This window comes from Sarcophilus harrisii, chromosome 4, assembly GCF_902635505.1.
Source record: "Sarcophilus harrisii chromosome 4, mSarHar1.11, whole genome shotgun sequence".
NCBI lineage: Eukaryota > Metazoa > Chordata > Mammalia > Dasyuromorphia > Dasyuridae > Sarcophilus > Sarcophilus harrisii.
In genome coordinates this window covers 302,038,973-302,060,850 of record NC_045429.1, presented here as the reverse complement: position 1 = coordinate 302,060,850, position 21,878 = coordinate 302,038,973, and the positions used below count along the sequence as shown (strand labels likewise).

Genomic DNA, 21,878 nt, shown 5'->3' with positions numbered 1-21,878 from the left:
TAAAATACCCAATACATAGATAAATATTCCAAATTGCATATTGTCCAGAACAGAAACACTTTCAAAAGGACAAAGAAAAACTATTATTTTCAGAAGTTCTTTAAATGATGAGCATAATCTCAGGATACAATCAATATAATCAATTAAACTTATATAGAATACCCAATTCCACATAAAAGAATCTGAAAGATTCTTTAAAAATATCAATTAAACTTTTAGAAATAGCCCTACCAAATTATAGATCACATTTATGACCATATTCCTTAACCAAGGAAACCATTATGCACTTAAATAAACATTAAATAATTTGCTGAAGACAGGTGGGATATCTTAGTAGAAATAAGTTGTTTTCAGAAAACTTACAGTTCTGATGATGAGTGAAATGAGCAAAACCAGGAGATCATTATATACTTCAATAACAATACTTATGAGGATGTATTCTGATGGAAGTGGATATCTTTGAGAAAGAAAAGATCTAATTCAGTTCCAATTGATCAATGATGGACAGAATCAGCTACACCCAGAGAAGGAACACTGGGAAATGAATGTGGACTACTTGCAATTTTGTTTTTCTTCCCAGGTTGTTTTTACCTTCTGAATTCAATTCTTCTTGTGCAACAAGAGAATTGTATGATTCTGCACACATATATTGTATCTAGGATATACTATAACATATTTAACATGTATAAGACTGCCTGCCATCTAGGGGAGGAGGTGGAGAGAGGGAAGGGAAAAGTCAGAACAGAAGTGAGTGCAAGGGATAATGACGTAAAAAAAATTACCCATGCATATGTTTTGTCAAAAAAAAAGTTATAATTAAAAAAAAAAAAAGCAAACTTAAATTTCCAACAAACTTCTTAGAGCAGCTATAGACTTGAAAAATAAAAATAAAACATTCAGTTACTAACACCATGTAGGCTGTACCTTTTAAGTTTAACCAAGGGTCAGATGTATTCTGATGGAAGTGGATTTCTTCAACATAGAGATCTAACTCAGTTTCAGTTGATCAAGGATAGACAGAAGCAGCTACACCCAAAGAAAGAACACTGGGAAATAAATATAAACTGCTTGCATTTTTGTCTGTCTTCTAAGGTTATTTTTATCTTCTAAATCCAATTTTTCCTGTGCAACAAAGAACTGTTTGGTTCTGCACTCATATATTGTAACTAGGATACACTGTGACATTTTTAACTTGTATAGGACTACTTGCCATCTGGAGGAGGGGGTGAAGGGAGGGAGGGAAGAAGTTGGAACAGAAGTGAGTGCAAGGGATAATGTTGTAAAAAAATTACCCAGGCATGGGCTTTGTCAATAAAAAGTTATTAAAAAAAAAAAAAAGTTTAACCAGGGGTCCTCAAACTACAGCTAGCGGGCCAGATGTGGCAACTGAGGATGTTTATCCTCCTCACCCAGGGCTATGAAGTTTCTTTATTTAAAGGCCCACAAAACAAAGTTTTTGTTTTTACTATAGTCTGGCCCTTCCAACAGTCTGAGGAACAGTGAACTGGTCCCCTATTTAAAAAGTTCGAGGACCCCTGCTTTAAACAGTAGAAGCAATCAATGTTTGAACCAGCAAGGAGTTGCAATTTGTTAAAAAACCAGCATACTTAATGGGGAGAGGGGGATTAGATCACCTGACAAAGCCCCTTTCCACGTGGTCACCCTTCCCCCATTCCACAATGCTTCCCAACCCCAACTTCTCACAGATTTTTAGGGTGTCAATTCCTCCAGGGTCCAATCTGCAAGCTAAAGACAGGCCCCAACCTCATGGGGCATTTCCTTTCCCATGGCAAATTCACTAGGGGTTTGTGCCTTTATGTTCCCTATTTCTGGAAAGCTATTTTCCTCTCTCTTCTTCCTTCTCTCATCTCTTCCTGTCCCATCTCTGTGTCTCTCCTCCCAATGCCTACTTGCTCAAACCACCTTCATATATTTTAAACACTCCCAAACCAATATTAGATGCTTCATTTAAACTATTCATTGCTTTTGCAAATGAATATTTCTTGTCCCTTGTCTTTAAATCACTTTTTTAAACTTTAAACCTCAAGATTCGCAAATAACTTTGAACCAAATTTCATAAAACTTAAATTAAATATGCCCAACAGAGCTGACAAATTTTTAAGGCATAACTCAGTTTACAAATTACCCAATACTTCCAGAAAGCCACATCTAAGTAGGGAGATACAAACATGACCTTCCCTAAGGTAAGCTACTGGCATTTTGTTTTAATAACCTATATTTTAACTTATAATCCAATCAAATAAAGCTTTAAATTCCCAATAATATAAAACTACTTTTGCTATCATATTTCAAATAATGAATTTCACTAAAAAGCATAGTTTCTTTCTCTCTCTCTGGCCCCATGTGGCCATTATTCCCAATGGACTTTTCCTAAGTTCCAACTTTGGCCAGAGTTGGATCCTTCAGAAAAGACAGCCCCTTCTCTCTCTTTCTCTCTCTCTCTCTCTCTCTCTCTCTCTCTCTCTCTCTTTCCTCTTTAGTAATAAAGGTTTTAGTATTCAAACAAATTCCAAGATCTTATACTCAGAATAAACATTATTAAAATATTATTATATATTATTATTATATATAATTATTACATAATTATATTATAGTATTATAATATTATATAATATAATATATTATGATACAATATTTATATATATTATCATATATAAATATTATATATAATATTATTATTATTATAATAAGCATATTAAAGAGTATATGCTCAGGCAATAGTAAAATTATTTCCTACAATTTCAGAATCATCATAAAATTCTTAATCAAATATTTTCTCCTGCCTGAGTTTCAATCAGATAAGGTTTTATCGCCCTTTACTCTAGCAGGCTTTGAAAACCTGCTCCAAAGGGAAAAAAAAAAACTCTCAACCAGTTAAAAATACTTACAAATTAGTGCAACAAGTTAAAAGTTTAAAATCACAAGCAAATTTTATACTAAGTACAGCTGCAAAATTGAAATAAACAATTCCCAAATTTCTTAATTATTGTTCTTAAAACTTTAGCAGTGCTCTTAACCAACAGAACAGAAAGACAAATCACACAGAACACAGATCACACAGAGTGCACAATTACAATATTAAACAAAACATTTAACCCATATTACCAGATAGTGCCAAAACGGCGCTCAGAATCAGATCAGACCAGATGTGTCTTAGAAGACACCCAAACCAGAGGGCATCATCCAGCGTCCTGTTGATACCCTTCTCAGAATTTAATGCCCATCAGCATTTTTTTATTCTGAGAATCCAGATGCTATCACAGCCAGACAGAACAGGTAAACAGATCAGATTGTCATAAACCAGACATACAGACTTACTCTTCAGTGGCAGAAATGAAGGTATCCACCATTGGGCATGGTTGCAACTGAAAACTGCTCTCTTCCCTGGAGATTTTGGAAACAAATCCAGAGGGCCAGCCTCTCCAGGCCAAGAACTCAGATCTCCAGCTGCCCTGAGGCCCAAGGTAGAGACCTGAAGGTCTCTAATCTCTACTTCTGCTCTCATTTTCTAATATCTCTCTGGGAAGCCTTCAAAATGTAATGCTGGAGAAACTGAGGCAAGATAGAGATTAAAGAGTATTTAATAATTTATTTGAAAGGGAGAGATTTACTGGGACCAAATGGATCCATGGTTTGGCCCCAGGGCTGAATGAGACTATCATCTCCAAGAATCCAGCAAACAATGAGAGTTCTCAATGACATATATACCCGTGGCTCAGATACAGGGGGTGGACCAAGACAGGGGCGGAGTCAGGGTACTGAGAGCGGGAACATGGAACTCACAATCCGGCTCTGACATTGTGAGGGGAAGCATGGGGGACATTTGATAATTGGGATTACAGAATGGGGAGAGGCATTCTGTTGATGTCTAAGATAGAAGATCTTTCTTCTTATCTGGATCATCATGATAAGGAGGGAGGGGTGGTGGTACAGGATTGAGCAGAACAATTCAGGGAAACTGAGGCAAGACAATTTAGGGAAACTGAGTCAAGATAATAAAAGAAAACTGTGGCACAACACTACCTTTATATATTTTAATAAACTCCCCTTAATTCTTTCCCCTGAGTTTTGCCTTGTTAATCAGGGCAAAAGCCTAAACAAAAGAATTTTCCTTTTAACAAAAGCTAAGACAGTTACCAAACAGAAACAATGAGTTTTCCATCATTGAACACACACACACACACACAAACACACAAGTAGAGGCTAGATGACAGCTTATTAGGAAATGGGATGATATATATATATATATATCTTATTAGGAATACTATAGAAGGGATCCATGCATTGATCAACTAGGTTGGATTAGTTTACCTTTCTGATTTGTTCCAATTATGAGATCCTATTGTTGAAGCAAAGGCATGCTTCCAAATATGGAAAATGATCACATAGCATGGTAATGAGCAGTTTTCTATATCCATTGAGGACAGATTAGGAAACTGGCTAAATTTTTGTTTTTCTTCCCAGGTTATTTTTACCTTCTGAACCCAATTTTTCTTGTGCAACAAGAGAACTGTTCGGTTCTGCACACATATATTGTATCTAGGATATACTGTGACATATTTAACATGTATAGGACTGCTTGCCATCTGGGGTAGGGGATGGGGGGAGGGGATGGAGGAAGGGAGGGAGGGGAAAAGTCGGAACAGAAGTGAGTGCAAGGATAATGTTGTAAAAAAATTACCCAGGCATGGATTCTGTCAATAAAAAGTTATAATTATTAAAAATAATAATAATAATTTTAAAAAAGAAAACTGGCTAAAATAGAAGCATGTGCAATTTAGATTAGATATTGGGATTAATACATCCTTATAGTGAGGGTGGTTAAACACTGAGAAAAGCTGCAGATGGAAGCATGTGGTAGAAAAAAAATTCTCATGGGGGTCCTTAAAAAGAGAGCTTGAATTTGTACTGGATGGTTTTTGTAAGGACCTGCTTAAAGGCAAAAAGACTGTAACTTTGCACACTTCCTTCTAATCTACAGATTATAACGAAATATTGCAATATTTGCAATATTGGGGTATTCTGAGGTATGAAAGTCATTTTCTCTTAGAAACAAACCTGTATTGTTTTTTTTTTTTCTTTCATCCTAGGTTCTGACCTTAGCCAGTAATGAGCGAATACCCTTAAATCGAACGATGAGACTAGTGTTTGAGATTAGTCACCTAAGGACAGCCACCCCAGCCACAGTATCCAGAGCAGGAATACTTTACATCAACCCTGCTGATCTAGGATGGAATCCGTAAGTTCTGGTTTTTTTAATCTATACATGTCAAAGTTGAGAGGTGAGGAAGATTGAAAGTCTTGTAACCTGGCAAAGAAAAATTTTAGTTAATGTGCAAAATAGAATTCTTGGAGGACTGTACTTCTGGTTAATCTTCTATCCCAAGGGCAAATTAATTTATTTAAGTGAGGATTTACTGCCTAAACCAGGGGCAAAGTGCTTGGAGATAGTCGCATTTTGCAAGTTTCAGGTAAAGATAGTTGTCAAATTAGTGTGTAAAGTATTGGACTTAGAGTCAGAAAAATCATCTTTAACAAGTTATGTGACATTGGTCAAGTCTCTTAATGTTTCTTGTGCCCATTTAGCTCCCTAGGGCTTACCTCTTAAGTCATAGATTATAATTAGTTATAACTACCTAGTAGTAGCTAGATTGCACAGTATATAGAGTCCTGGTCTTGAAAGACTAAAATTAGTTCAAATTCTATCCTCTTAACTGATTGTCACTTAACCCATTTTGGCCCAGTTCTTCATTTATAAAAATGAGTTAAAGAAGGAATTAGCAAAGCACTTCAGTATTTTTGCCAAGAAAATTCCAAATGGGGTCATGAAGAGTTGAAAAGACTAAACAGAAAAAAAAAAAAAAAAAAAAAAAAAAAAAAAATTCTACCTTGTGGAGAAGGTTCCCAAGGGGAAATCTTGAGTTGGTAAAATTACACATCTTGATGTTCCAAAATTTGCATTTCGTACCAGACTCAGATTCAGGAACATGTTTACATATGCTAATGGTCCTAATCAAGATATAGTCATTAATAGAAAATTAAGCATAAGCATAATGCATGAATGGATGAATTATTCACCCTTAGTTAAAATTATTAGCCAAAATTCTGTAAGGAGATACATATTTTGCAGGTGGTGATAATACTGTGGCATGGGGAGCATTGAACAAATAGTATAACAACAATATTACCTACTGACACTGCCGTGGATAGCACAGTGGACGCTGGATTGGAAGGATGAATTCAAATGTAACTTCAGATACTTCTTAGCTGTGTGACCCTGGACAAGACATTTAAGCTTTGTCTGTTTGCTTTGGTTTCCTCATCTGTAAATCAAAAGAAAACGGCACTTTCTTTACAAGGGTTGGGGTTTTTTTATTGTTGTTTTTTGTTTTGTTAAGTATCAAATGAGAAATTTGGCACTGTACAAATAATTATTCCTTTCCTACTTTAATGTTTATGAAACTTTTTCTTTCTTCAGTACAATATTATCCCTTTTTGTAAAGAAAAGAGTGCTTGTTCAGGAATCTCTTAGTTATTCATAAAACACTAAATTTAAATAACCAAAAGTAGGGGCCAATCTAAAACTATTTTAAATTTAAATTTGAATTACACTATTGAGTAATTCTTTTGTAGATTTGGCTTCCTAATTACACTCAGTCTAATTTGAGGGCAATTTTGTATTCTCTGAACACCTAGAACTATGTGGACAGTAGCATATAAGCACTTTAAGAAAGGGATTCTTTGTATCTCTGGTCTAAGCATAGACCCTTTCAGATGGTGTTGTTCAGTTGTTTGTATGACTCTTTGTGATCCTATTTGAGGTTTTCTTGGTAAAGATACTGTATTGGTTTATAATTTCCTCCTCCAGTTCATTTTTACAGATGAGGAACTGAAGCAAACATGGTTGAGTGATTTGCCCAGGATCACAGAGCTAGTAAGTGTCTGAGACTAGATTTGCACTCAGGAAGATAAATCTTCCTGGCTATAGGCTGGTACTTTATCTACTATGCCACCTAGCTGCCCCTGGTCCAAACATAACACTTTTCAAGTAATAGGCACTTAGGGGACATTTGTTGACTTGAGTTGAATTGAATTGGGCAGCTAGCTTCAAGCTGTGCTAGAAGAAAAACTAAAGCCAGTTTGGGATAGAGGTAACTTACTCAGAGATATTCATGAATGATTGTAGTTCATTATTGTTTTCCAATTTCTCTTTTCTAGTGTGGTTAATAGCTGGATTGAAAAACGCAAAGTGCAGTCTGAGAAAGCTAATCTGATGATCCTGTTTGATAAATATCTCCCCACATGCCTAGACAAGCTGAAGTTTGGATTTAAGAAGATCACTCCTGTTCCAGAAATCACAGTGATTCAGACCATACTCTATCTCTTAGAATGTCTTTTGACCCCAAAGAATACTCCTCCAGATTCCTCCAAGGAGCTCTATGAACTCTATTTTGTGTTTGCATGTTTCTGGGCTTTTGGGGGAGCCATGTTCCAGGACCAGGTAAAATCATTTCAAGCAACTGTGACCTAGAAACTTTATTATTTTTGTTTTTAGTCCAGTTTCTTAAACTATGTTTTGTGATTCCATATGAGATATTATAATTGAATGTGGGAGTCATGAATTTATGATTTATTAATAAATGTTTATATATATATACCTGTTTTATATACATATATATATATATATATATATATACACACCTGTTTTATATATCTATATACCTGGAGTGATGTAAAAATTTCTTGGGCAAAAAGTGGTCATGAACAGAAAAAGTTTAAGAAGCTCTAATATATATATATATATATATATATATATATATATATATATATATATATATATGTACACACACACACACACACACATATACGCAGTTATAGTACATCATTAAAAGGTCACAAGAACATTCAATTAGAATTGGAAGCAACCTTAAGAGTCCATCCACACCCAGGGGATTAATTAAATGTTTAACAACCACTACTCCAAAAAGCTCACAACTTCTATGCTTGATCTACATTATTCATTTTTTTCATCATTGTCCAGTTAATTAATAATAAAAAAAAGAACCAAATCCTGATTTGTAGATTTCCCCACTTAACTACCTGCTTTCTAAACTACCATTTAATTAACTTCAGCACAGCCATGAGACTACATCTCTCATTTTACAGAGGAGAGACTCAGAACTGTTTGGGTCACCTGGTTATAGGGCCAGGTTTTGATCCTAGGTCTTCTGGCTCCAAATACAGTATACTTTCCATGATACAATACTATGTTTGTAGAAAATCAATATATAAGTGATCCTAATTTGGTCAGTTATTAGTGATGAGGCCATGAACCTATTCAGGTCTTGGGTCTCATAATTTTCATCTGTAAAACTGATTGGTTTAAATGACTCCTCAGTGACTTCCCTTCCAGTTGTGACAGTCTATAATTCAAATAGATTTGCTGGTAATTTCTGATTTTTTTTTCTAGCTTGTGGATTACCGTGTTGAGTTCAGCAGGTGGTGGTTGAATGAATTTAAGACCATCAAATTTCCTTCTCAAGGAACCATTTTTGATTACTACATAGACACAGAGAGTAAAAAATTCATGCCATGGACAGATAAAGTATCTCCATTTGAATTGGATCCCGACATTCCATTGCAGGTATCACCTCCTTTCCAAACTCTGATAGTACCTTTCCAGCAAAGCCTGAGATTTAATTTTTTCATTTGGCTTTGTACCTTAATTTGAAAGTTTAGTTATCAGGTTGCCTATAGGACAGTGATTTCATATGGCTTTTAAATCAACCCTTTGTTTCCATGGATTCTCTCCCTACTCTTAGGCATCCTTAGTCCACACAACAGAGACAATCAGGATTAGGTATTTTATGGATTTATTAATGGACAAAAGATGGCCAGTGATGTTGGTGGGCAATGCAGGAACTGGCAAGTCGGTCTTGATGGGTGACAAGCTTGGCAGCCTCAACACTGATGAATATGTGATACAATCTGTTCCCTTCAACTTTTACACAACTTCTGCCATGTTACAAGGTAAAAATAAATAAATAAAATAAACCAACCTCATTTTTTTGGTGTTAATAAGAAAATGATTCTCAGGAAGCTATTGAACAACAACTAATCCTCTTTGAATTTGGCAGCTGTTCTTGAGAAGCCATTGGAGAAGAAATCAGGACGAAACTATGGACCCCCGGGCACCAAAAAGCTTATTTACTTCATTGATGATATGAACATGCCAGAGGTGGACAAGTATGGAACAGTGGCACCTCATACTCTGATCAGGCAGCACATGGATCATGGGCATTGGTAAATATATAGAATCTTCGATGATTGTAAAAGTCAAAGATCTCATCAAATAGAATGAACTTTCAAAATAAATGTAGTTAGTCCTACAAGATTTTGAAATTGAAAAAATCAACTCATAAGTCGCTCATTATAGGAGATTTTTAGGATCAACTCCCCACTTTGTAAGGTTTTATTAATAGTTTAATTTTGTACATGTCCATAGTGCTTTAAAAAAAAATTCTCACTTTTCTCTGTAAGAGAGGTAGTAACAAAGATTATTATCCCCATTTTGCAAATGAGGAAACTGTCTCATAGAATCTAAATCATTCTCCAAGGTCACACCACATCTTAGTAATTGATCTGGGCCTAGAGCTTAGAGTTTAAGTCTCCTAAACAGGCTCTTTTCACTCTGCTATCTGGCCTTTTGAGTTGTTCTTTTATAAAGGGGACAGCGTATGGAATGGTGGACTGTCAGGAAAGAGAAAGATATGGAGAGATGGTGAAAATATAATTTGTCAATAGTTAATAATTCTTCAATATGATTATAGAGGTCATGAATAGACTTCAACATGTTATAAATGAGGAATTATGGAAGAGATGCAATGAGAAGGCTAAGAAGAAAAATTAAGACAAGAGAAAACAATCCCATAAGCTAGTGAGAATAGAAGATGATCAAGTGCTCCATTGGTTTTCATTCAATATAAAAAAAAATGAAAGGAAGACTACAAGCTTTAGTGAATTTATAGAAGTCAAGAGTCTCAGATGATTGGTAGGCATAATTGGGTTGCAATCTTTATTTTTGGAGGAGGAACTCATATTAAGGAAATCACAGATCCAATTGCATACCAGATATTTGGGGATCAAAATTATCAGTAAATTGAGCCAAAGTATATGTGCCTGAATCTTAATATAACTTCATACATTGAACTTCAAAGTATATGTCTTCCTAAGAATTGTGAGTATTCTGCTAATGTCACAAACATAAAAGATCATTTAACTTTTTCATCAAGGAGTATGTAATGCTAGTTCTTATTTATAAAATTTTGAATGATTATTCTCCACTAAATCTTACTCTGTTGTCTCATCACAGCCCCAAGTAACCCCTCTACGCCAGTAGAAAGCTTCAAGTATAGTCTTAGCAACAGGCAATCTGTTTTTCAAGGATCTGACTAACCAAGTATAGAGCTCACCACTAGCATATTGGTATTTTGGTGATAGATTCTTTTTTCAAGGCAACCCATGAAGCCAAAAAAATAATAATAATAATAAATAAACCAACCTCTGTTTTGTGTGGCATTATTCAAGAGTCCTTAATGTTTCTGAAGTGGATTGTTAAATTTCTTTCTCCTAATGACTCACACAACTTACTGTTTCTGAAGTAAATTGTTTAACCACTATGTGTCTTAGAGTTTTCAGTCTTGGATTTTTTTTTTTCTGGAGGTATTCTGTGAATTCTTTCATTTGGAATTTTGTTTTCTTTGTCCTGAAGTTCTGGGCACTTATCTAATATTATTTCCTTTATTATGGTGTTAATCTCTTTTTGACTTGTTGTGTTCTTCTGGGAAACCTATGATCCTTAGGTTGTCTCTGCTTACCCTAGTTTAGTATGTTTTGTTTGCATTGAGAACATTTTCTTTTAATATTATTTGTTGCTTTTCTTCCTTTGTTCCTTTTTGTTCTTTTGTGGCTTGTCCTTCACTTCTGTGTATTTGCATTATCTATTGTTCTCTCTTTTGGTGAAGCTTATCATTGCAGGTTTAAGTTTTTCTGTTCTGTTCATTTTTTTCCCAACATTTTTGGGCAAGACATAAATCCTGTGCTCAGAATTTTCATTCTTCTTTTAAATCACTCAGCATTGTGTTGTTCCATGTATTGTTAAACTTCCACAGGTCTTCAGTCTTATGTGTTGGATCATTTTCCTTTATTCTGAAGTATTTATTCATGAATGCCTTACATCATTTACCACAATTTCTTTCTGTTATCTATTTATGTCCAAGGTCTTTGAGCTTTTTTCTTCCTAAAATCTTGATAATCCCTGTGCTTTCCTACCTTATTTTCCTAATTGCTAGCTTCCTGATTGTGGTTTCCTCAGAAGTTAGATCTCAAAGAATCTCTACTTTTTCCCAAACTGAGCAATTCATAATTCACCAGTCTAAGTCTTTGCCATAGTGGACTTTTCAGTGGTCAGAACTAGCCCCAAATGAATGCTATGCTTTTTTCCTTCGGGTTTGGTGACATAGCTCCTCACATGCTTTGTATTTTATTCTGGTGACCTGGACCATTTCCTCAAGGCTTCAATACTCTATCCAATCACTAGAATTCATAGCTTTGCAGCATTAGTGCTTCTGGGCTACAGCCTATAGCAGGCTTTTGCTTCTGAAGAGATGTGGCTCAACTAACTGTTGAGCTCTGAGTGAATTTCTGAAGTCTGGATCCCAGAGTCAAGAGAGGGGAAAGACCAGGGTGCAATATGGGTTTTGATATAAGCCCATGTCATTATCTTGGATTTGCCAGTGCAGCCTTGCTACGATAGTATGAGAAGTGGAGGAAGGGTGCTGAGTGAACTTAGTGTCAGTGAACCTCAGTTCTTGGGTTTCAAGTTTATTTTTAATCTTCTTTGAAATTCTGAGTGACCTAGACCTTGGAGACAGCTGAAATTGCTTTATCTTTGGCACATAATTTCTGTTTTAGAGAAGTCTGAGAGATCATGAGTATCAGAAAAAATGTCTACTTTGCCATCTTGCTGCTCATGTGATCCAGAGGTACTAATTTAAGAATCATTACTGAATCAGCTGCCTATGTAGAGTCATATGCCTACCTTATTAAAGCAAAGATCAATATTAGTATAAAGCTTAAAGACAAAATAAAAAAGAGGAAAATGATTAAAACAATTCCATCTTAATCTAATTTTTAAAATCATTGATGGTTAAAATGGGCTATGTGTGAAAGAAAGTACATATTCATAGACTAAAAAAATTTTTTTACAGATTTATGATGGCTTTGTTAAACTGATTCCTTGCTCCCCTTTTCTTTTTTAAATTCCTTGTTAAAAGATATTGATACTGGGGTGGGGGGAAAGGAGAGAATGGAGGACAGCAGTAAGGAATCTACTCTTGCATGTCAGCCAGTTCTATCAGAAACATTTTTATCAATGTACAAATTTTGGAGTGAGTTTCTGCTTCATAGGATTTATTCTGTTGCCTCACAAAGAACTTCCTCCTTTTTATAGTTTTCAAATTCACATTTTGTCACAATAGTAAAACAAATGAAATTTTACAATAACTATCAAACAAAAGAACCTAGCTTTGGTTCAAATTTCTTTTATTAAAATTATAGATTTTTATATACAAAACATATGCATGGGTAATCTTTCAACATTGACCCTTGCAAAAACTTCTGTTTCAACTTTTCCCTTCCTTCCCTCCATCCTCTCCCCTAGATGTCAGGTAGTCCCATACATGTTAAATATGTTAAAGTATATGTTAAATACAATATATGTATACATATTTATACAGTTATCTTATTGCACAAGATTAGAAAGAAGGTAAAAATAACCTGAGAAGAAAAAACAAAAATGCAAGCAAACAATAACAGAAAGAATGGAAATGTTATGTTGTGGTCCACATTCATTTCCCAGTGTTCTTTCTCTGGGAATAGCTGGTTCTGTTCATTACAAATCAATTGGAACTGATTTGGATCCTTTCATTGTTGAAGAGAGCCACTTCCTTCAGAAGTGATCATCATATAGTATTGTTTCTGAAATGTATAATGATCTCCTGGTTTTGGTCATTTCACTTAGTATCAGTTCATGTATGTCTCTCCACACCTCTCTGGAATCAACTTGCTGGTCATTTCTTATAGAACAATAATATTCCATAACATTCATATACCACAATTTATTCAGCCATTCTCCAGTTGATGGGCATCCATTCATTTTCCAGTTTCTAGCCACTACAAAAAGGGCTGCCACAAACATTTTTGCACATATGGATCCCTTTCCTTCTTTAATATCTCTTTGGGATATATGCCCAGTAGTAACACTGCTGAATCAAAGGGTATGCACAGTTTGATAACTTTTTGAGTATAGTTCCAGATTGCTCTCCAGAATGGTTTGATCCATTCACAGTTCCACCAACAATGCATCAGTGTCCCAGTATTCTCATATCCCCTCCAATTTTTCCCACATCCCCTCCAACCAAGCTTCTTGAAATATTCAACAAAGAGTTGTACATACCTTTAGGGAATTATGATTTTTTTTCCAGAAATCTAATTATTCACTATTTTAGTACCATCATTGGTAAACAAAAGGAGAAATACCCCTCAGAAGAGATACATTTCTCTTGAAAAGACAGAATGGTCATCTACCCCCTTAGTTCACCAATTGGTAAACAATTAAATTATTTGTTAATTTATTGACTCTGATTTTTTCTCAGAAATTATTATTTTCTAAAATAGTTAAGTCTTTCATTTAAGAGAGACAGATTGAAAAGGGATTGTTAAAATATTATTTTTTAATCTTAATAAGGCAACTGAGGTCTCAGTTCTAAAATAGATAGAAGGGGGAAAGAGAAATATTTGAAAATAAAGGTGATAATGTAAATAAAATATATTTATGTCACTCTTCATTATAATATTTAGCTTGTTTTAAGTCTAGGAGCAACATATTGGCTTTTAAAATCTATGTGGTTCTCTTCTCTCCCATTCCCAACCCCATGTGATCTTAAATGGAGTAGAATAATCAGTAGAATCCTGCCTTTATGTCAGGAAACCAGTTTAAAGCTAAAAAAGTCAAGAAATGTTTTTAAAAGATTAACTGATAAAAATGAATTGTCATAAAAATCTCAAAAGTTCAACTACTCAGTGAAGTGGAGAGATATGGCAACAGTGTTTTATAATATAAACTTTTTTACAAAATCTTTTGGAGGGTAATGATGATGGTGAAAAATTCTGAATACATCTATTTGTAGAAGCAGTGAAAGGTAAAAGACTCAACTTGGGAAAAGACCCAATTAATCAGAGGGATCACAAAATCATTTAGGGATTAAAATGAATACAAGAATCAAGCAGAAGAAAAATGAAAATGATCTCACACACACACACACACACACACACACACACACGCCCTGGATTCTAACATCATAATTCAAGGTGTGCTTGTCAAAGAGATAGAATGACTCTAAAGAGAACTAAAATGAAAATCAGTTGGATGAAACATGTACATAGAGCATATCTGTACTGGAGGTGACTTAATTGTGAATCTTGGTGGGATTCTCAAAGTGATTGATAGAAAAAAAAAGATACAAAAGGCATTAAAAAAAAACAAAATAACACAAATGAACCTTACTGATAAAAAAAAAAAACAAGAGAAATATAAAATTGAACCTATATTCTCATTTTCCAGCTGTCTAATTAAAATTTTTATGAAAATTAATTCACACAATATATCAAGGGCATCCTTGATAAGAGTCTTAGGAGAGAGTACCCAATAGCACTCCAAGTAGACCAGATCTTTAGTTTCAGACTGAAATATGGAAAAAAATATAAGATCTCACTCTGGTTATTGTCTATTATTAAAACACGCACATATAATTTTTTTTTTTTTTTTTTTTGGTGAGGCAATTGGTGAGTGACTTTCCCAGGGTCACATAGCCAAGAACTATTAAGTGTCTGAGGCCATATTTGAACTCAGGTCCTTCTTACTTCAGGGCTGATGCTCTATCCACTATACCAACTAGCTGCCCCATACATATAATTTCTTAAGAGTAAAATACTAGCTTAAAGACTCTATTCCAACTAAGTATCTTTAATCCATATATCAATATTATTCAAAATTCATTGAAAAATTTAGCAACCAAGCTAACTTTGTTCAATAATATTTGATTAACATTATTAAGATCAAGCATAAAATAAGAAGATATATTTTCCAGTGGTATTCACCGTTGTTAAGGAGGAGATCAAGTGCAGAGTCCATATCTGAAGAAGAATTTTCAATAAATAGTGAAATGCCCCATATTCTCTTGCTTGCAGATTACATAATGACAGTTGTACCAAGATTGGTTTGGACATGAAAAATCTCTTAGATCAATCTATAGAATCATTCAAAAGAACTTGGTCTAACCATCCTGTCAGGGAAATCAAGTGGAGAAATATTGGAATCTTTACAAACTGTTAAGTCATTAGAATTGATAGAGACAATAATTATCTAATTTAGCATGGTTCAGTATGATTGATCTGATCTTACAAGGAGATGTTATGGGCCAGAACTTGAAACAAGGTTACTAAGTAGAACTGATAGAAACAATGCTTGTGTTTACACCTTTAGAGAGCTCATATAAACAAGAAGCTCTTAGGATCAGAGAGCACTCTGGGATAGTCACGGAGCACTCTGGGAGAGCCAGAAGCCCTCTCTCGGAGGCAAGACAGATTCATTCCAACTTTCACCTTGGTGCTGGCTGGAGACATTTGGAGGGAGCTCTTGGAACCAAGCAGAGAGATAGGCTACCAAGAAAACTAACCGGGCTATTTTGGAGGAAGCAATAAAAGATCTGAACTTTTATCACCTGGCTGCGATTTGGAGTAATTATTACTTTTAACTGAAACTAAGGCTGCCTCCAGAAAATCTCCCCAAGAAACCTGCTCCCAGAGAGAACCATTATATTTTAAAGAAGAAAAACACCCCATTTTGGCACCCCAAATGTGGGACTGACAGAATCCTGATCCAGTGGAAAAGTCTCTTCAACCCAGAAATTAGGGTGAGTACAACAAAGAAATTTTGTTAAAAGAGTTAAAGTAGAATTTCAGCTAAGATGGGACAGATGTTTAGAAAACAGCTTTCTGTTTCTGTTCAAGGAAAATGTTTAGAGAACATTGTCAAAGTTATGAAAAACCAAGATTTGATTGTAATTTTGCAGCAGATCATTGAACTTTTAGAAACTGTAAAGCACATATGTCCTTGTTTCTCTATGGAAAAAGAATTAGATCTAGAGGAATGGAAATTAGTAGGAGAGGATCTTTGTCAATTGTACAATAAAAATGGACCTAACTCAATTTCCAAAGACATACTTAATACATGTAATTTAATACAACTGGCTTTAGGAAATTTTATAAGTGTTAAAGAAAAAGAAGAAAGAGCAAGAAGGGGAAGTGCCAACTAAATTAGGTGAAAAGCAGGAAGAATCAGATAAGAATGGAGTTAAGAACAATTCTGAGTGTGATACTTCACAGCAGGAGAAATTAGATCATTTCACATCTCATTACCCTTCCTCCTCAATTAACCCTTCATGGGTGGAGGAAGAAGGGGGAGGGAGAGAAACAAAAATACAATCAGCATCTCCTGTGAAGCAGAATATGACAAGATTAGAAAAAGCATTAATTAAGGCAAAAAATGAAGGAGAAGATATATCTGATTTTATAAATGCATATCCTGTGATTGAAAAGCTTGACTCTTCAGGTCAGAAAGAGAGAAAATATACTCCTTTTAATTTGGAAAAAATTAAAGATTTGAAAAAGGGTTGCACTCTTTATGGGGCTACATCATCTTATGTGAAGATGTTACTAGAAAATTTGTCTTATGAAATCTTAACCCCAAATGATTGGAAATCCATAGCTAAGACATGTTTAGAACTGGGACAAAATTTGTTGTGGCTTTCGGAGTTTCATGAATTATGTAGGATTCAAGCCCAATGCCATAGGCAAACAGGAGTTAATGTACAAATAGCTTTTGACCAACTAGCTGGTGAAGGTCAGTATAGAGAAAATTCAGAACAGATTTATTATCCCATAACAGTGAGCAAATTTCTAAGGCTGCAATAAAAGCTTAGAGTTCTCTCCCTGGACAGAAAGATGGAAGTGAAGCCTTCACAAAAATAGAACAAGGTCCCAATGAACCTTTTGCAGATTTTGTGGGACGTTTGCAAACGGCTGTAATAAGAACCATTGGACACAATGCAGCAACAGAAATAATGACTAGACATTTGGCTAAGGAAAATGCCAATGAGGTTTGCAAAAGAATTATATGGGGACTAGACAAAGATACTCCTTTAGAAGAGATCGTAAGACGCTTTGCCACAGTGGGCACAAATTATTATACCCAAACTATGATGAACATGGAAAGACAGGGTCCTTCTTGGCAAAGGAATTCTAGAGAAACTTGTCGATGTTTTCTGTGTGGAAAAGTTGGACATTTGAGAGCTCATTGTAGATATGGAGATAGAGTAAGAAGACAGGGTGAGAGAAAACCCAAAACCCCATGTCCAAAATGCAACTGAGGCTTTCACCGGGCCTCTGAATGTAGATTGACCCAGAGAAATGAGAGGTAGGGCCCAGCCCCAAGATATCAATCAAAAGACAGATGGAGCATGATGGCAGCTGAGGTTACACCCAGAGAGTCTTTAAAAGATCAGGACTCTGATGTGATCAATCAGCCTAAAAGTAGTCAGCAGAAAGAGATTACAGTTGGGGAGAGTACAGGCCTTTTAAGCTAACAGGGCAATGTCCAGTGCAAACAGCTCCAATGTAATTGCCAGATGATGAGGAGAAATCCCCAAAATGGTAAATAGAAGGGATTTAGATAGGTTAACTGCTTGGGGAAGAGGGTTTGCTTGTATCTCTACAAGGTGGAGAAGGAATCAGATGGGTGCCAATGAGCCATATTTGCCTTGTCCATCAGAGAGAAACAGAAAAAGAAAAACCTCAAAACAAAGGAGAAGATTTAAGAAACATCTGACACTGAAAGAGAATGGCTGACAATGAGACTGTTAAAAGAACTTTAAAATCTTCAGCTTTCAATTCTTGAAAATCTTCAGGAATCATTGGATTCCCTAAAGATGAGACTATTTCAGCAGGAATCATTGGATTGCCTGAGATTGAAAAATTGCTGATGAGACTATTGCAGTACTTCAGAGCTTACAAGAATTATTGGATTCCTGGCGCATGAACTAATGGACAATGGATTCCTTTTGGACTATTTCTAGGACTTATGGACATGTACAAATTCTCATGTTGATTCATGTTATTTGTTACATTACTACTAGCCTGTGCTATATTGCTAATGTGCTTATGTAATTATGTGTAATGCCTCCCATATTGATGGATTTATGTGTACCTGTTTCAAGTGAGCCCCTTCAGAAACCCACTAATCTGATTTGACTTCCCATTTCCTTTGGTGTTGTCATCTCCCTTCCTGAGATGTCAGGGAAAGTGTGACCACCTTCTTTTTATGGTGGTTTCACTTCTTTTTTGAGCAGTCAGGGAAGGTGTGATCACCTTCTTTTTGGGGTTCTCACCACCTTGAGAAGTCAGGGAGGTCATGACCACCTATATTCTAAATTTTAAAAAAGGGAGAAATGTTGGAATCTTTACAAACTGTTAAGTTATTAGAATTGATAGAGACAATAATTATCTAATTTAGCTTGGTTCAGTATCATTGATGTGATCTTACAAGGAGACAAATGTGGTATTTTTCTTCTTTAAAATATAATGGTTCTCTCTGGGAGCAGGTTTCTTGGGGAGGTTTTCTGGAGGCAGCCTTAGTTTCAGTTAAAAGTAATAATTACTCCAAATCGCAGCCAGGTGATAAAAGTTCAGATCTTTTATTGCTTCCTCCAAAATAGCCCGGTTAGTTTTTTTGGTGGCCTATCTCTCTGCTTGGTTCCAAGAGCTCCCTCCTAATGTCTCCAAATCCAAAGGTTTGTCCTTCAACCTCCAGCCAGCACAAAGGTGGAAAATGGAATGGATCTGACTCCTCTAGCCCAACTCCGAATGTCTCCAGCCAGCACCAAGGTGAAAGTTGGAATGAATCTGTCTCCACCTCGGAGAGTGGGCTTCTGGCTCTCCAGAGTACTCTGTGTCTGTCCCAGAGTACTCTCTGGCCCTAAGAGCTTCTTGCTTATATGAGCTCTCTAAAGGTGTGAACACAAGCATTGTTTTTATCAGTTCTACTTAGTACATTGTTTCAAGTTCTGTCCCATAACAGAGAAAGAAGGCCCTCTATTGAGATTATGACATAAAGTTAGATGAACAACCTGTAGAACTTGTCCATAGTATATCTTTATACTATGGACTATATATTGGCAGGTAAAACAAATAGATAACAAATTTAGAACAAAGTTAAGCAAGTGGAGAATGAACTGTACAGTTCTGTAAATAACTTAAATATAAAAAGGAAGGGAAAGAAAGGAAATAAGTATTTATTAATAAGACTGACTCCATGCTAGATGCTTTACAAATATTATTTGATTTTCACAAGAACCTTTGAGGGAGATCCTATTATTATCCCTATTTTACCACGGAGGAAATTGAGATCAGCAGACATTAAATGATTTGTTTAGAGTCACACAGTTAATAAGTATCTTGAAGCCAGATTTAAACTCAAATTTTTCTGACTTAGGATCCTTTGGTTGATTACACCATGATTTAAAAATGACTTATTAAAGTCCAAATTTCTTCCAGAAACAAAGGTTAATCTTTTAAATATTAGTATTCTACCTAAGTTGTTGAGTGATTATAAATTATAGAACATAATTATTATGTGTATAGGCAAAAATGTATAATAATATAGAACATAATGAGAAAGTAATATAATTTAGAGGGTAATAGACATATGGTGAATGAGAGCACACTGTAACATACGCAAACATATAAGTATGAAGAACTAAAGTAAAGATTTTCATTAAAGTGATGTATAATTGAAAAAGAAAATGGACTAGTTATGTGGTAAAAGCAAGAAGTTACCAAGGGTCAGTTTGTGTGATCCATTAGTATTTTTATAGTGTCAAGAGAAGGTGAGCACAAAGGGAATTCATAGAAGAGTTGATTTATATTAAGAAAGTTTCAGACATGTATTGACTTCTGCCTGAACTCAGCAACTGTCATGAGTAACACCCACCTGCCAAACTATTGTTTAAGGCCTGTTGTGCAAGATCTGAATTTGTTCCCAGAAAAAGAAGCCAATTTCACATAAAAAGTACTACTATGGCTTCAATCAGTAAACTTCTATCCAGAACAAGCTCACAATGAGGGAACCTCCCCATGCAGTCAGCTACTTCACAGTGATATTATCAGGGACTTCTCCTTCTGGTAGAAGAGAGGCAAGAATTTTCAGGACCTTGCTAGCCACTGCATGAAAAAGCCAGACTAGGTTACAGACAGACAGACATATTGTAGTTTATCCACTTAAGAATGTGGCATATCCCCTAAGTCGGTGATGATTATGTATCTCATAGTTCCATAGATATAGTCTCTCTTCTTGACCTACATGAATCAAAGAATTTGAGTAAGATCAAAGAGATCAGATCATGTAGACAGCCTTACAAAGTAGTTTTGAGTAAGATCAAGTGGAAAAGGTACATTTTTAAGCAAAAGAAAAAGTCTGTTTAAACTGTTACAAGACCAGCTATTTACCCCAGATCAAAGTAGTCAGTTATTGTGCATTTGTTAAACTGTTGATACTAGAGAGATGGATAATAAGTTCCTAGAACCATTCAAAGGCTTAAGATTTTCTTTCATAACCAAGAAGTGAGGGAGGGAAAAAGGAGGTAAAGAGAAATTTGGTGTGTTTATATAACACCGCCAAATATATCACAAAATGGAGTCGGTTATGTTCTCCCCCCAAAACCACTTTTTGATGGAAGCATAAGTTTAACATAATTATTTTGGCTACCAGGCTATAGCTCATGTTTCATGTTCCCATAATCTCTGAATTTAGAATATCTGTGGTTAACACGGCATCATGAACAGGATCAAGGTTATCCCCGTGCTAGTAGTCAGAGTAAAAAGAGAGAAGAATGGGAGAGGAAACCACATCCTCAGGTATCTGAAGATAAATGCTTACCACCATGGCTGAGAAAGCATTGAAGTTAACTGAGTCTCCTGCCAAGCCTCAACTAGAGAAAAGATTCACCCTAGAGATAACTAGGATGGAATATGCAATAAGACTGAAACATAGTGCATGAAAAAAGCAGAAGGCAATTGGGAGTTGTGATGTATACCATTCACACGTTGCTTCTATTCTACCTAACTGAGACTCAACTAAAGGCCAGTAGCTAAAAAGGAGTTGAGATTGTAAGAGATTCATCATTAATTTATAGAGAGGCAGTAGAGAATGCTGCTTTAAAAAGCTGAGCCTAATAGTACAGTCCTTTCACAGCAGGTCTTAACCATTTCACTAGCTGTAAAATAGCAGCTGCCTATTTGCAAAGATTTTTCAAAGTTAGTTTTTACGTCCTTTGTTATGTAGAAAGAGCGAAAGCTGTTCAGTTTAAAAGATTCTTGCTCTACAGATTCTTGCTCCACCATCTTAGACATTAAATGATCTTGATAACTTTAATGAGGGTGTTCCTGGTTTTAATCAAGTTCCTAGGACTCTTTACATTTTTATTTTCTGTATTTAATCCCCAGAATGAAATATTTTAATTTTTGTTATTACTCATATTTTTAATGGATATTTACATGGGAATGTGTTAAGAAAGAGAGCAAAATAGCTGGAAGCTGTTAGAAAAGATGCTTGCATGAAGTACAAAAAGATGGATTGCTGGGAAAGTTGGAAATGACAGTTTTATGAAGGAAAATTGCAAACC

At 35.4% G+C, this 21,878-nt stretch overlaps 1 protein-coding gene across 3 annotated transcripts in view; it reads left to right on the top strand.

Moving 5' to 3' along the window:
• DNAH17 (dynein axonemal heavy chain 17) overlaps positions 1–21,878 on the top strand; it is a 254,986-nt gene that overhangs the window by 136,596 nt on the left and 96,512 nt on the right. For all 3 annotated transcript variants that reach the window (XM_031965574.1, XM_031965573.1, XM_031965572.1), the window contains 5 exons: positions 5,112–5,260; positions 7,240–7,522; positions 8,492–8,665; positions 8,844–9,051; positions 9,159–9,324. In XM_031965574.1, coding sequence (XP_031821434.1) covers positions 5,112–5,260; positions 7,240–7,522; positions 8,492–8,665; positions 8,844–9,051; positions 9,159–9,324 — 980 coding nt within the window. The remainder of the gene's footprint in view (positions 1–5,111; positions 5,261–7,239; positions 7,523–8,491; positions 8,666–8,843; positions 9,052–9,158; positions 9,325–21,878) is intronic.